Source organism: Leptodactylus fuscus, chromosome 2 (genome assembly GCF_031893055.1).
Source record: "Leptodactylus fuscus isolate aLepFus1 chromosome 2, aLepFus1.hap2, whole genome shotgun sequence".
In the NCBI taxonomy this organism is placed as follows: Eukaryota; Metazoa; Chordata; class Amphibia; order Anura; family Leptodactylidae; genus Leptodactylus; species Leptodactylus fuscus.
The window spans coordinates 8974284-8987638 of record NC_134266.1 but is presented as its reverse complement, the minus strand read 5'-3'; the positions used below and the strand labels follow the sequence as shown (position 1 = coordinate 8987638).

General features: G+C 47.8%; 1 protein-coding gene across 1 annotated transcript; it reads left to right on the top strand.

Moving 5' to 3' along the window:
* Positions 1 to 8469: 8469 nt before the first annotated feature.
* NDUFB4 (NADH:ubiquinone oxidoreductase subunit B4) lies at positions 8470 to 11367 on the top strand. Its single transcript, XM_075262533.1, has 3 exons — positions 8470 to 8708; positions 9790 to 9936; positions 11244 to 11367. The coding sequence occupies exons 1-3, from the start codon at positions 8532 to 8534 to the stop codon at positions 11304 to 11306; spliced, it is 387 nt and encodes a 128-aa protein (XP_075118634.1). The 5' UTR covers positions 8470 to 8531; the 3' UTR covers positions 11307 to 11367.
* Positions 11368 to 13355: the final 1988 nt, after the last annotated feature.

Genomic DNA, 13355 nt, shown 5'->3' with positions numbered 1-13355 from the left:
ACTTAATATTATAAATGTGAAAGTTTGTGTGTTTGTTCCTCAATCCCACAAAAACGGCTGAACGGATTTGAATCAAATTTGGCACATAGATAGTTTGTAACCTTGATGAACAAATAGGCTACTTTTTATCCCGGTAAATGACATGGCTTCAGGACTGTTATGAATTTATGTTCACATACTATACAGTGTTGGCCAAAAGTATTGGCCCCCCTGCAGTTCTGTCAGATAATTCTCGGTGTCCCCCAGATAATGATCACAAGCACAAACTCTTTGGTAATATCTTCATTTATTTTGCTTGCAATGAAAAAACACAAAAGAGAATGAAAAAAAAGTCACATCATTGATCATTTTACACAAAACTCCCAAACTGGTGCGGACAGAAGTATTGGCGCCCTCAGCCTAATACTTGGTAGCACAACCTTTAGACACAATAACTGCGCACAACCGCTTCCGCTAACCAGCAATGAGTTTCTTACAAGGCTCTGCTGGAATTTTAGACCCTTCTTCTTTGGCAAACTGCTCCAGGTCCCCCCTGAGATGTGAAGGGGGCCTTCTCCAAACTGCCACCAAGAGATCTCTCCCCCTCCCCCACAGGTGTTCTATGGGATTCAGGGCTGGACTCATTGCTGCCACTTTACAAGTCTCCAGGGCTTTCTCTCACCACCATTTTCTAGTGCTGACCTGAAGTGTGTTTTGGGTCCTTGTCCTGCTGGAAGAGCCCTGACCTCTGAGGGAGACCCAGCTTTCTCACACTGGGCCCTACATGATGCTGCACAATGTGTTGGTCGTCTTCAGACTTCATAATGCCATGCACACGGTCAAGCAGTCCAGTGCCAGAGGCAGCAAAGCAACCCCAAACCATCAGGGCCCCTCCGCCATGTCTGACTGTAGGGGGCGTCTTCTTTTCTTTGAAGGCCTCTTTTTCCCTGTAAACTCTATGTTGAGGCCTTTTCCTACTTTTGTCTCATCTGACCAGAGAACATTCTTCCAGAACGGTTTTGGCTTTCTCAGGTAAGTTTTGGCAAACTCCAGCCTGGCTTTTTTCTGTCTCTGGGTAAGAAGTGGGGTCTTCCTGGGTCTCCTCCCATACAGTCCCTTCTCATTCAGACGCTGACGCTGGATAGTACGGGGTGACACTGTTGTACCCTCAGACTGCAGGGCGGCTTGGACTTGTTTGGATGTTAGTCGAGGTTCTTTATCCGCCATCCGCACAATCTTGCGGTGAAATCTCTCGTCAATGTTTCTTTTCCGTCCACATCTAGGGAGGTTAGCCACAGTGCCATGGGCTTTACACTTCTTGATGACACTGCGCACGGTAGACACAGGAACATTCAGGTCTGTGGAGATGGACTTGTAGCCTTGGGATTGCTCATGCTTCCTCACAATTTTGCTTCTCAAGTCCTCAGACAGTTCTTTGGCTTCTTTCTTCTCTCCATGCTCAATGTGGTCACACAAGGACACAGGACAGAGGTGGAGTCAACTTTAATCCATTTCAACTGGCTGCAAGTGTGATTTAGTTATTGCCACCACCTGTTAGGTGCCTCAGGTAAGTAACAGGTGCTGTTGATTACACAAATTAAAGAAGCATCACATAATTTTTCAAACAGCGCCAATACTTTTGTCGACCCCCTTTTTTTATGTTTGGTGTTGAATTATATCCAATTTGTGCTTGCAGTCATTTTCTGGAAGAAAATGTGTATTATCTGACAGAATTGCAGGGGTGCCAATACTGTATTACACTGCTCCTGCAGCAGTCTTATCTCAGGTTCTGATAAAGCCAGGTCTGTTATCTCTGTATAAACACACAGCTAACCCTCAGTCCATTGTGTACAGGCATTTGCATATTATCTGATCTGCTCCAGGCAGTGCTGACAAATCTAATTTGTCGCAAACAAGGATAGCTATGAAGGTAGCTAGAAGTCAAGAGAGTTCACCTCAAGCGGAGCTGAGGGGGGGGGGGGGGATCACCGACCCCAACAACACACTCATTATATGGTGTCCCAGCGAGCTGCTGAGATGCCAGAACAATCACAGGCACAGTGCGAGGAACAAGTTCAGCAGCAGGACAGCTTGAGAGCTGCCGAAATGCCGGAGCAGGAAAACCATCGATGGCTAGTATATACACTATGTGGTCAAAGGTATCCAGACACCCCCAAAACATACGTTTTTCATATTAGGTGCATTGTGCTGCCACCTTCCATATCAGTGACCTCAGTAGACATTAGACATCGTGAGAGAGCAGAATGGGGCGCTCCGTGGAACTCATGGACTTCACACGTGGTGAGGTGATTGGGTGCCACACATCACGCAGGTCAATGCCAAACGACGCCTCGCTTGGTGTAAGGAGCATAAACATTGGACGATTGAACAGTGGAGAAACATTGTGCGGAGTGACGAATCACGGTACACAATGTGGCGATGCGATGGCAGGGTGTGGGTATGGCGAATGCCTGGTGAACGTCATCTGCCAGCGTGTGTAGTTCCAATGGTAAAATTTCGGAGGCGGTGGAGTTATGGTGTGGTGGTGTCTTTCATGGAGGGGGCTTGCACCCCTTGTTGTTTTGCGTGGCACTATCACAGCACAGGCCGACATTGATGTATTAAACACCTTCTTGCTTCCCACTGTTGAAGAGCAATTCGGGGATGGCGATTGCATCTTACACACGATGGAGCACCTGTTCATACTGCACGGCCTGTGGCGGAGTGGTTACACCACAATAACATCTCTGTAATGGACTGACCTGCACACAGTCCTGACTTGCATCCTATAGAACACCTTTGGGATGTTTTGGAACGCCGACTTGGTGCCAGGCCTCACCGACCTACATGGATACCTCTCCTCAGTGCAGCACTCCGTGAAGAATGGGCCGCCATTCCCCAAGAAACCTTCCAGCACCTGATTGAACGTCTGCCTGCGAGAGTGGAAGCCGTCATCAAGGCTAAGGGGGGGCCAACACCATATTGTATCCGGCATTACCCATGGAGGGCGCCACCAACTTGTAAGTCATTGTCAGCCAGGTGTCCGGATACATTTGATCACATAGTGTATATAGTGCACAGAACTACCTGTATATATATACTGTATATCTATAAGAGAACCTATTGTTGAGCAGAAGACAAAAAGAAAGCTGTGTTGTAATTGGTTGGCAACATTTCCTGAATTGTGTATCTAATCCTATCCCGTGTGATACTGTATACTGAGCTGTGTATCTAATCCTATCCTGTGTGATACAGTATACTGAGCTGTGTATCTAATCATATCCTGTGTGATACTGTATACTGAGCTGTGTATCTAATCCTATCCTGTGTGATACTGAGCTGTGTATCTAATCCTCTCCTGTGTGATACGGTATACTGAGCTGTGTATCTAATCCTATCCTGTATGATACTGTATACTGAGCTGTGTATCTAATCCTATCCTGTGTGATACTGTATACTGAGCTGTGTATCTAATCCTCTCCTGTGTGATACGGTATACTGAGCTGTGTATCTAATCCTATCCTGTGCGATACTGTATACTGAGCTGTGTATCTAATCCTATCCTGTGTGATACTGTATACTGAGCTGTGTATCTAATCCTATCCTGTGTGATACTGTATACTGAGCTGTGTATCTAATCCTATCCTGTGTGATACTGTATACTGAGCTGTGTATCTAATCCTATCCTGTGTGATACTGTATACTGCGCTGTATCTAATCCTATTCTGTGTGATACTGTATACTGAGCTGTGTATCTAATCCTCTCCTGTGTGATACTGTATACTGAGCTGTGTATCTAATCCTATCCTGTGTGATACTGTATACTGAGCTGTGTATCTAATCCTATCCTGTGTGATACTGTATACTGAGCTGTGTATCTAATCCTATCCTGTGTGATACTGTATACTGAGCTGTGTATCTAATCCTATCCTGTGTGATACTGTATACTGAGCTGTGTATCTAATCCTATCCTGTGTGATACTGTATACTGAGCTGTGTATCTAATCCTCTCCTGTGTGATACTGTATACTGAGCTGTGTATCTAATCCTATGTGATACTGTATACTGAGCTGTGTATCTAATCCTCTCCTGTGTGATACTGTATACTGAGCTGTGTATCTAATCCTCTCCTGTGTGATACTGTATACTGAGCTGTGTATCTAATCCTATCCTGTGTGATACTGTATACTGAGCTGTGTATCTAATCCTATCCTGTGTGATACTGTATACTGAGCTGTATCTAATCCTATCCTGTGTGATACTGTATACTGAGCTGTGTATCTAATCCTATCCTGTGTGATACTGTATACTGAGCATATGTATCTAATCCTATCCTGTGTGATACTGTATACTGAGCTGTGTATCTAATCCTCTCCTGTGTGATACTGTATACTGAGCTGTGTATCTAATCCTATCCTGTGTGATACTGTATACTGAGCTGTGTATCTAATCCTATCCTGTGTGATACTGTATACTGAGCTGTGTATCTAATCCTATCCCGTGTGATACTGTATACTGAGCTGTGTATCTAATCCTATCCTGTGTGATACTGTATACTGAGCTGTGTATCTAATCCTCTCCTGTGTGATACTGTATACTGAGCTGTGTATCTAATCCTCTCCTGTGTGATACTGTATACTGAGCTGTGTATCTAATCCTATCCTGTGTGATACTGTATACTGAGCTGTGTATCTAATCCTCTCCTGTGTGATACTGTATACTGAGCTGTGTATCTAATCCTATCCTGTGTGATACTGTATACTGAGCTGTGTATCTAATCCTATCCTGTGTGATACTGAGCTGTGTATCTAATCCTCTCCTGTGTGATACGGTATACTGAGCTGTGTATCTAATCCTATCCTGTATGATACTGTATACTGAGCTGTGTATCTAATCCTATCCTGTGTGATACTGTATACTGAGCTGTGTATCTAATCCTATCCTGTCTGATACTGTATACTGAGCTGTGTATCTAATCCTATCCTGTGTGATACTGTATACTGAGCTGTGTATCTAATCCTCTCCTGTGTGATACCGTATACTGAGCTGTGTATCTAATCCTATCCTGTGCGATACTGTATACTGAGCTGTGTATCTAATCCTATCCTGTGTGATACTGTATACTGAGCTGTGTATCTAATCCTATCCCGTGTGATACTGTATACTGAGCTGTGTATCTAATCCTATCCTGTATGATACTGTATACTGAGCTGTGTATCTAATCCTATCCTGTGTGATACTGTATACTGAGCTGTGTATCTAATCCTATCCTATGTGATACTGTATACTGAGCTGTGTATCTAATCCTATCCTGTGTGATACTGTATACTGAGCTGTGTATCTAATCCTATCCTGTGTGATACTGTATACTGCGCTGTATCTAATCCTATTCTGTGTGATACTGTATACTGAGCTGTGTATCTAATCCTCTCCTGTGTGATACTGTATACTGAGCTGTGTATCTAATCCTATCCTGTGTGATACTGTATACTGAGCTGTGTATCTAATCCTATCCTGTGTGATACTGTATACTGAGCTGTGTATCTAATCCTCTCCTGTGTGATACTGTATACTGAGCTGTGTATCTAATCCTATGTGATACTGTATACTGAGCTGTGTATCTAATCCTCTCCTGTGTGATACTGTATACTGAGCTGTGTATCTAATCCTATCCTGTGTGATACTGTATACTGAGCTGTGTATCTAATCCTATCCTGTGTGATACTGTATACTGAGCTGTGTATCTAATCCTCTCCTGTGTGATACTGTATACTGAGCTGTGTATCTAATCCTATCCTGTGTGATACTGTATACTGAGATGTGTATCTAATCCTATCCTGTGTGATACTGTATACTGAGCTGTATCTAATCCTATCCTGTGTGATACTGTATACTGAGCTGTGTATCTAATCCTATCCTGTGTGATACTGTATACTGAGCATATGTATCTAATCCTATCCTGTGTGATACTGTATACTGAGCTGTGTATCTAATCCTCTCCTGTGTGATACTGTATACTGAGCTGTGTATCTAATCCTCTCCTGTGTGATACTGTATACTGAGCTGTGTATCTTATCCTCTCCTGTGTGATACTGTATACTGAGCTGTGTATCTAATCCTATCCTGTGTGATACTGTATACTGAGCTGTGTATCTTATCCTCTCCTGTGTGATACTGTATACTGAGCTGTGTATCTAATCCTATCCTGTGTGATACTGTATACTGAGATGTGTATCTAATCCTATCCTGTGTGATACTGTATACTGAGCTGTATCTAATCCTATCCTGTGTGATACTGTATACTGAGCTGTGTATCTAATCCTATCCTGTGTGATACTGTATACTGAGCATATGTATCTAATCCTATCCTGTGTGATACTGTATACTGAGCTGTGTATCTAATCCTCTCCTGTGTGATACTGTATACTGAGCTGTGTATCTAATCCTCTCCTGTGTGATACTGTATACTGAGCTGTGTATCTTATCCTCTCCTGTGTGATACTGTATACTGAGCTGTGTATCTAATCCTATCCTGTGTGATACTGTATACTGAGCTGTGTATCTAATCCTATCCTGTGTGATACTGTATACTGAGCTGTGTATCTAATCCTATCCTGTGTGATACTGTATACTGAGCTGTGTATCTTATCCTCTCCTGTGTGATACTGTATACTGAGCTGTGTATCTAATCCTATCCTGTGTGATACTGTATACTGAGCTGTGTATCTAATCCTATCCTGTGTGATACTGTATACTGAGCTGTGTATCTAATCCTCTCCTGTGTGATACTGTATACTGAGCTGTGTATCTAATCCTCTCGTGTGATACAGCCTCCTGAGCTCGGCCTCCCCATCATTGTGTTTTCTGTCAGTCTTGTTGGGGTTAATCACATTCCATCGTCCCCGCGGTCTGTCTAGGGCGGTCGCGGCGGCTTCGCTGTGTAATTGTTGGCGCGCTCCCAGGATTCGCCGCTTCCAGCTCTGACTTAACAAAAGAACATGAAATAAATATTGTGACTTCACCTCCCCCCATGGGGCGAGAGGGCGCGGTGCTGCCCAGAGGGGGCACACCCTAGTGCCCATGTATCTGATCCCAGGACCGTCAGTCTAATACTGCTGGAGCTCGGCTGTGTTTGGGGTCGTCCGCCAGCTGCCGCCATTTTGTAGAGATTTCTGTATTAACCCCTTCAGATCTCCCACCTGTTATTTGTCAATACGGTGCCCACCACATTAAAGGGCTTGTCTATAATAACGGTTCTCATAGACATTACGGGGTTAATCTTATCACACGTTTCAGGATCTCTGCTGACTCTCATTATATGACTGGACACTGTAACAAGTCTTCAGCTGTGAGAAGTATCAGGTCTGCACAAGATTTCAGCATCTAAACAGAAAGGTTCCCATTTACTGAAAGCAGCGGAGACCCGGGAAGAAGGGAACAAGAAGTTATATCAGAAACTTGTATGAACAGTCCTGAGCGCTAACTGCGCCCTCTGGTGGCCGCTCTGAGGTCCTTACACTTTTTTCTGGGTGACTGTGCGCCCTCTGGTGGCCGCTATGAGGTCTTAAATATTTTTCTGAGTGACTTTGCGCCCTCTTGTGGCCGCTATGAGATCTTACACTTCTTCCTGAGTGTCTGTGCGCCCTCTGGTGGCCACTATGAAGTCTTACTCTTTTTTTCTGAGTGACTTTGCGCCATCTTGTGGCCGCTATCAGGCCTCACATCTTCCTGGGTGACTGTGCGCACTCTGGTGGCCGCTATGAGGTCTTACACCTCTTCCCGAGAGACTCTGCGCCCTCTTGTGGCCTCTCTGAGGATTTACACTTCTTTCAGGGTGACTGTGCGCCCTCTTGTGGCCGCTATGAGGGCTTACGTCTCTTCCTGGGTGACTGTGCGCCCTCTGGCGGCCGCTCTGAGGTCTTACACTTTTTTTTCTCTGAGTGACTCTGCGCCCTCTTGTGTCCGGTATGAGATCTTACACTTCTTCCTGGGTGACTGTGCGCTCTCTTGTGGCTGATATGAGGTCTTACCCTTTTATCTGAGTGACTGCGCCCTCTGGTGGCTGCTATGAGGTCTTAAAATATCTTTCTGGGTGACTGTGCGCCCTCTTGTGGCCGCTCTGAGGTCCTTAAACTTTTTTCTGAGTGACTTTGCGCCCTCTTGTGGCCGCTATGAGGTCTTACACTTCTTCCTGGGTAACTGCGCCCTCTGCTGGCCTCTATGAGATCTTACACTTCTTCCTGAGTGACTCTGCGCCCTCTGGTGGCCACTATGAAGTCTTACTCTTTCTTTTCTGAGTGACTTTGCGCCCTCTTGTGGCTGCTATAAGTCCTCACATCTTCCTGAGTGACTCTGCGCCCTCTTGTGGCCGCTGTGATGTCTTACACTTCTCCTGAGTGAGTCTGCGCCCTGTCGTGTCTAGAGTTGGAAGTGCAGCGCTGTGACGCTCCCTCTTGCGGTGGCTGCTGGTACAGCGTGCTCTGTCTGTGTCCGCGCAGGAACTGTCAATAAAGCTAAGCGGGCGCCGTGTCCGGGCTGTCCTTACTGCTGTCATGGTGGAATACAAGGAGAGTCCTTTGGCCAGCCGGCCCGAGGAGCTGAACCCGGCCCGGTACTATGAGCAGACCCCGGAGCAGAGGAGGCTGGAGGAGAAGCGGCAGCAGCTGCGGGCCCAGATCAAGAGGGAATATCTGCTGAAACTGAACGACCCCCACCGGGTCAGCATGGTGGTAAGTGAGGGGGCAGATAGTGAGAGAGAGTGAGAGAGAGGGGGGGCAGATAGTGAGAGGAGGGGGCAGAGTGAGTGGGGGGGGGGGGGCAGAGTGAGTGGGGGGGGGGCAGAGTGAGTGGGGGGGGGGCAGAGTGAGTGGGGGGGTGGGCAGATAGCGAGAGGAGGGGGCAGAGTGAGTGGGGGGGTGGGCAGATAGTGAGAGGAGGGGGCAGAGTGAGAGGAGGGGGCAGAGTGAGAGGAGGGGGCAGAGTGAGTGGGGGGGGCAGAGTGAGTGGGGGGGCAGAGTGAGTGGGGGGGGCAGAGTGAGTGGGGGGGTGGGCAGATAGCGAGAGGAGGGGGCAGAGTGAGTGGGGGGGGGTGGGCAGATAGCGAGAGGAGGGGGCAGAGTGAGTGGGGGGGGTGGGCAGATAGCGAGAGGAGGGGGCAGAGTGAGTGGGGGGGGTGGGCAGATAGCGAGAGGAGGGGGCAGAGTGAGTGGGGGGGGTGGGCAGATAGCGAGAGGAGGGGGCAGAGTGAGTGGGGGGGGGGTGGGCAGATAGCGAGAGGAGGGGGCAGAGTGAGTGGGGGGGGGTGGGCAGATAGCGAGAGGAGGGGGCAGAGTGAGTGGGGGGGGTGGGCAGATAGCGAGAGGAGGGGGCAGAGTGAGTGGGGGGGGTGGGCAGATAGCGAGAGGAGGGGGCAGAGTGAGTGGGGGGGGTGGGCAGATAGCGAGAGGAGGGGGCAGAGTGAGTGGGGGGTGGGCAGATAGCGAGAGGAGGGGGCAGAGTGAGTGGGGGGTGGGCAGATAGCGAGAGGAGGGGGCAGAGTGAGTGGGGGGTGGGCAGATAGCGAGAGGAGGGCGCAGAGTGAGTGGGGGGTGGGCAGATAGCGAGAGGAGGGGGCAGAGTGAGTGGGGGGGTGGGCAGATAGTTAGAGGAGGGGGCAGAGTGAGTGGGGGGTGGGCAGATAGTGAGAGGAGATGTCAGATACTGGTGTTACCAGTGAGAAGGGTTAGATATTGGTCACAGGTGTTTGGGGTTTCCTGGGTCATGACCTCCACCCCCTTCTGCTGTACTCGCCTCTCTCCCCTCCCCCTGTAGGAGGACCCCGCTATCACCCGCTGGATGTTTGCCCGCACTCACAACATTTACCCGAACTTCCGGCCGATGCCCAAAAACTCGCTGCTCGGCCTCTTCTGGACAGTCGGACCCTTCCTCTTCTTCTATAAACTCATCATGTCTGATCGGGTAAGAAATCTCCAGATTATCTGCCATCATGTAATTCTGTGTGAGACAGTGACGCCCCCTGCTGGTATATCTAATGTCAGGAGATTAGGTCATGTATAGAGAGGATGGGGGCGGGGGGTTACATGTGAGGGGGTATCACGAGATTAGGTCATGTATGTTGCAGGCGTGTCTAGGGCACATTATGGATTATCCAGTGACTTGATCCTTCCACTGATCTCTGGGTCACTTTGGCGCCCCCCGGACTGTTCAGGAAGTTTCAGGTGATTGGCTTTTGTCTGTAATGACCAATCAGATTGCTGAATGTGCATCATGTGATTTAAACTGTATTCGCCTCAAAATCCTGACCAAAAAGACAGCTCCCAGAAAACAGAAGTGGCACGCTCATTCTTCAAGCCATTTTGCCTCGCGATTCGGCCTTGAAGACGTTCCCTCCTCCTGACTAGGCCCCTTCATTGTTGGGGTGCAGGGAGCGCTCACTCTTTGTGCATCGGCATTCAGTCACGGCTTCCCGTTTTTTGGTCCAGAACTTGAGGCGGCCTTTGCTTCAGGATCCAGACCAAAAAAACCCTGTGTGAACTTCCCCTAACTTTGTATTTAAGGCAGTTTTGGGGCCTGGGGTACATTTTAAGGGTTCTCCTGATATGGGAATATATTTCGTATGCGTCGGATCGCCGGGCCCTTCCTTAGGCCTCCTTATGAATTGGGTGCCAGTTGTGCTGATGTGACCGGCGCTCTATTCACAAGGAGGTTTGATGGGGACACTTACACCCTGTGCTATGTATGGGAGATATAGTGGGACAACCCCTTTAATCTTCACTCTCTGGGCACAGATAATACAGCGCCCCCTGGCTCTGCCTCTTCTCACTGCAGGGTGGTGCCCCCTTCCACCTGTATTACTTTGGTACATGTGTCCCAGGGTAGGGGGCAGGGCAGTGACTCCTCCTGTTATGGCGGGTATGACTGCACCATGTGACTTGAATTCTTCGGTCTCATTGGCGGACATTCGGGTCGTCTCCTCCTTCATACCTGTCCGTGCACCCCCATGATCTGCCGAGACCCTGACCCAGCTGAGGAGCCGTTACTTTGTGTTTGCGCCTCCTCCTGATGAAGTTTCATTGTGGACAATCCTCTGTGAGGTCACCGGGCTCTGCTGATACTTTGTTACGTTATATCAGTCAGCACAAGTGGAGATCTGTGGTGTGTAGATAGTAGGGGGCGGGGTCAGGGGTGGAGCTTCAGTATACGCTCCTGTACACGCCCTCACTGTTAGCTCCTCCCCTCACTCTAATTTCTTGTATTCCTTACAGGAGCGAAAAGAGAAACTGATCAAAGAAGGGAAATACGAGCGACCGTTCCACCTGTCCAACTGATGATGGCGACCGCGCCAAAGCCGCTTGTAATATATGTCCTAATAAACTACTATATACTGACCGCGGCGTATCCTGATGTGTACACTGTGGAGGAGGGGCAAAGGTGTGCGTATACATATATACAGCTCATACACTGGGGGAGGGGTAAACGTGTGATGTCCTGTGTGTACTGCCCCCTATCTATATAGTCAGCAGGGGTCAGGGGTCAGCATGGAGGCTGTGACCGGTCAGTGACTACCCCATATACACAAGCTGTGATGTCCTGTGTGTACTGAAGACAAAGACGACCAATGGCACCCGGGACACTCGGAGAACCATACGGTGCACAAGGATATCCTGAGGCGTGACGCAGCGCTCACCACAACGCAGCCAAACATGAAACTTTATTAACACCAAACTAGTGAATTCCCAGAATAAATCAGATGACCCTTCCCAAATAAAAAGGTCATGGCTATATCTCTGGTACAATTTCATATACTGTGACCATTGATTACACCCCAAAATGACCATGTCCTCAAACAAACCCAGGAATTAATTCACAAAACTCGGAGCCATCTTAGGGACGTTACTCAGAACAGGATTCGGTTTATTCTCACTCACAATGGCTCCAAGGAAAGATTTAGTTACAGAAGAAGGGGACGGCCATGGGAACCAAGATGGCTCTGAGTTTTGCGAATGTATTCCTGGGTTTGTTTGAGGACATGTTCATTTTGGGGCGTAATCAATGGTCACAGTATATTAAATTGTACCAGAGATATAGCCGTGACCTTTTTATTTGGGAGGGTCGTCTGATTTATTCTGGGAATTTACTAATTAGTTTGGTGTTAGTAAAGTTTCATGTTTGGCTGCGTTGTGGTGAGCGCTGCGTCACGCCTCAGGATATCCTTCGTATAGCTGTCCAGGAGTCCCGGGTGCCATTGGTCGTCTGTCTCCAGCTGTATACGCCGGCTTTGACGTTGTGTAGTAGACAGTAGCTGCTCCCAAGCCCTTACCTGGATTTTAAGGGGGTTTACATACATTTAAGTTTGTTGTGTTTATCGCACAACCCACAAAGGTGAGGCCTCGCTTATTCCTCCTTTGTCTTCGCCACCACTATTGGGACAATATCACACTATACACAGCTCCGTGCTTTTTTTTTTTTTTTTTTTCCTTGTGTGTACTGACCCTTATATCATAGTCTAGGGTCAGCATGGAGGCTCTGACTGGTCTGTGACTACCCCATATACAGTCATGGCCAAAAGTTTTGAGAATGATACAAATAGTAATTTTTACAAAGTCTACTGCTTCAGTTGTTCTAATGGCAATTTGCATATACTGCAGAATGTTATAGTGATCAGCTTAACAGCAATTACCTGCAAAGTCAATATTTGCCTAGAAAATGAACTTTATCCCCCAAACACATTTCAACATCATTGCAGCCCTGCCTTAAAAGGACCAGCTAACATCGTTTCAGTGATTGCTCCATTAACACAGGTGTGGGTGTTGATGAGGACAGGGCTGGAGATCAATCTGTCATGATTAAGTAAGAATGGCATCACTGGACACTTTAAAAGGAGGCTGGTGCTTGGCATCATTGTTTCTCTTTTGTTAACCATGGTTATCTCTAAAGAAACACGTGCAGTCATCATTGCACTGCACAAAAATGGCCTAACAGGGAAGAGTATCGCAGCTAGAAAGATTGCACCTCAGTCAACAATCTATCGCATCATCAAGAACTTCAAGGAGAGAGGTTCCATTGTTGGCAAAAAGGCTCCAGGGCGCCCAAGAAAGACCAGCAAGTGCCAGGACCGTCTCTTAAAAGTGTTTCAGCTGTGGGATCGGGCTACCAGCAGTGCAGAGCTTGCTCAGGAATGGCAGCAGGCAGGTGTGAGTGTATCTGCACGCACTGTGAGGCGGAAACTCTTGGAGCAAGGCCTGGTCTCAAGGAGGGCAGCAAAGAAGCCACTTCTCTCCAGAAAAAACATCAGGGACAGACTGATATTCTGCAAAAGGTACAGGGAGTGGACTGCTGAGGACTGGGGTAAAGTCATTTTCTCTGATGAATCCCCT

Excerpts from the sequence above, each read along its gene's own strand:
- NDUFB4 (XM_075262533.1), top strand. The coding sequence starts at position 8,532 with ATGGTGGAATACAAGGAGAGTCCTTTGGCCAGCCGGCCCGAGGAGCTG. Across the intron at positions 8,709-9,789 it reads CCCACCGGGTCAGCATGGTG|GAGGACCCCGCTATCACCCG; the intron begins GTAAGTGAGGGG and ends CTCCCCCTGTAG. Across the intron at positions 9,937-11,243 it reads AACTCATCATGTCTGATCGG|GAGCGAAAAGAGAAACTGAT; the intron begins GTAAGAAATCTC and ends TATTCCTTACAG.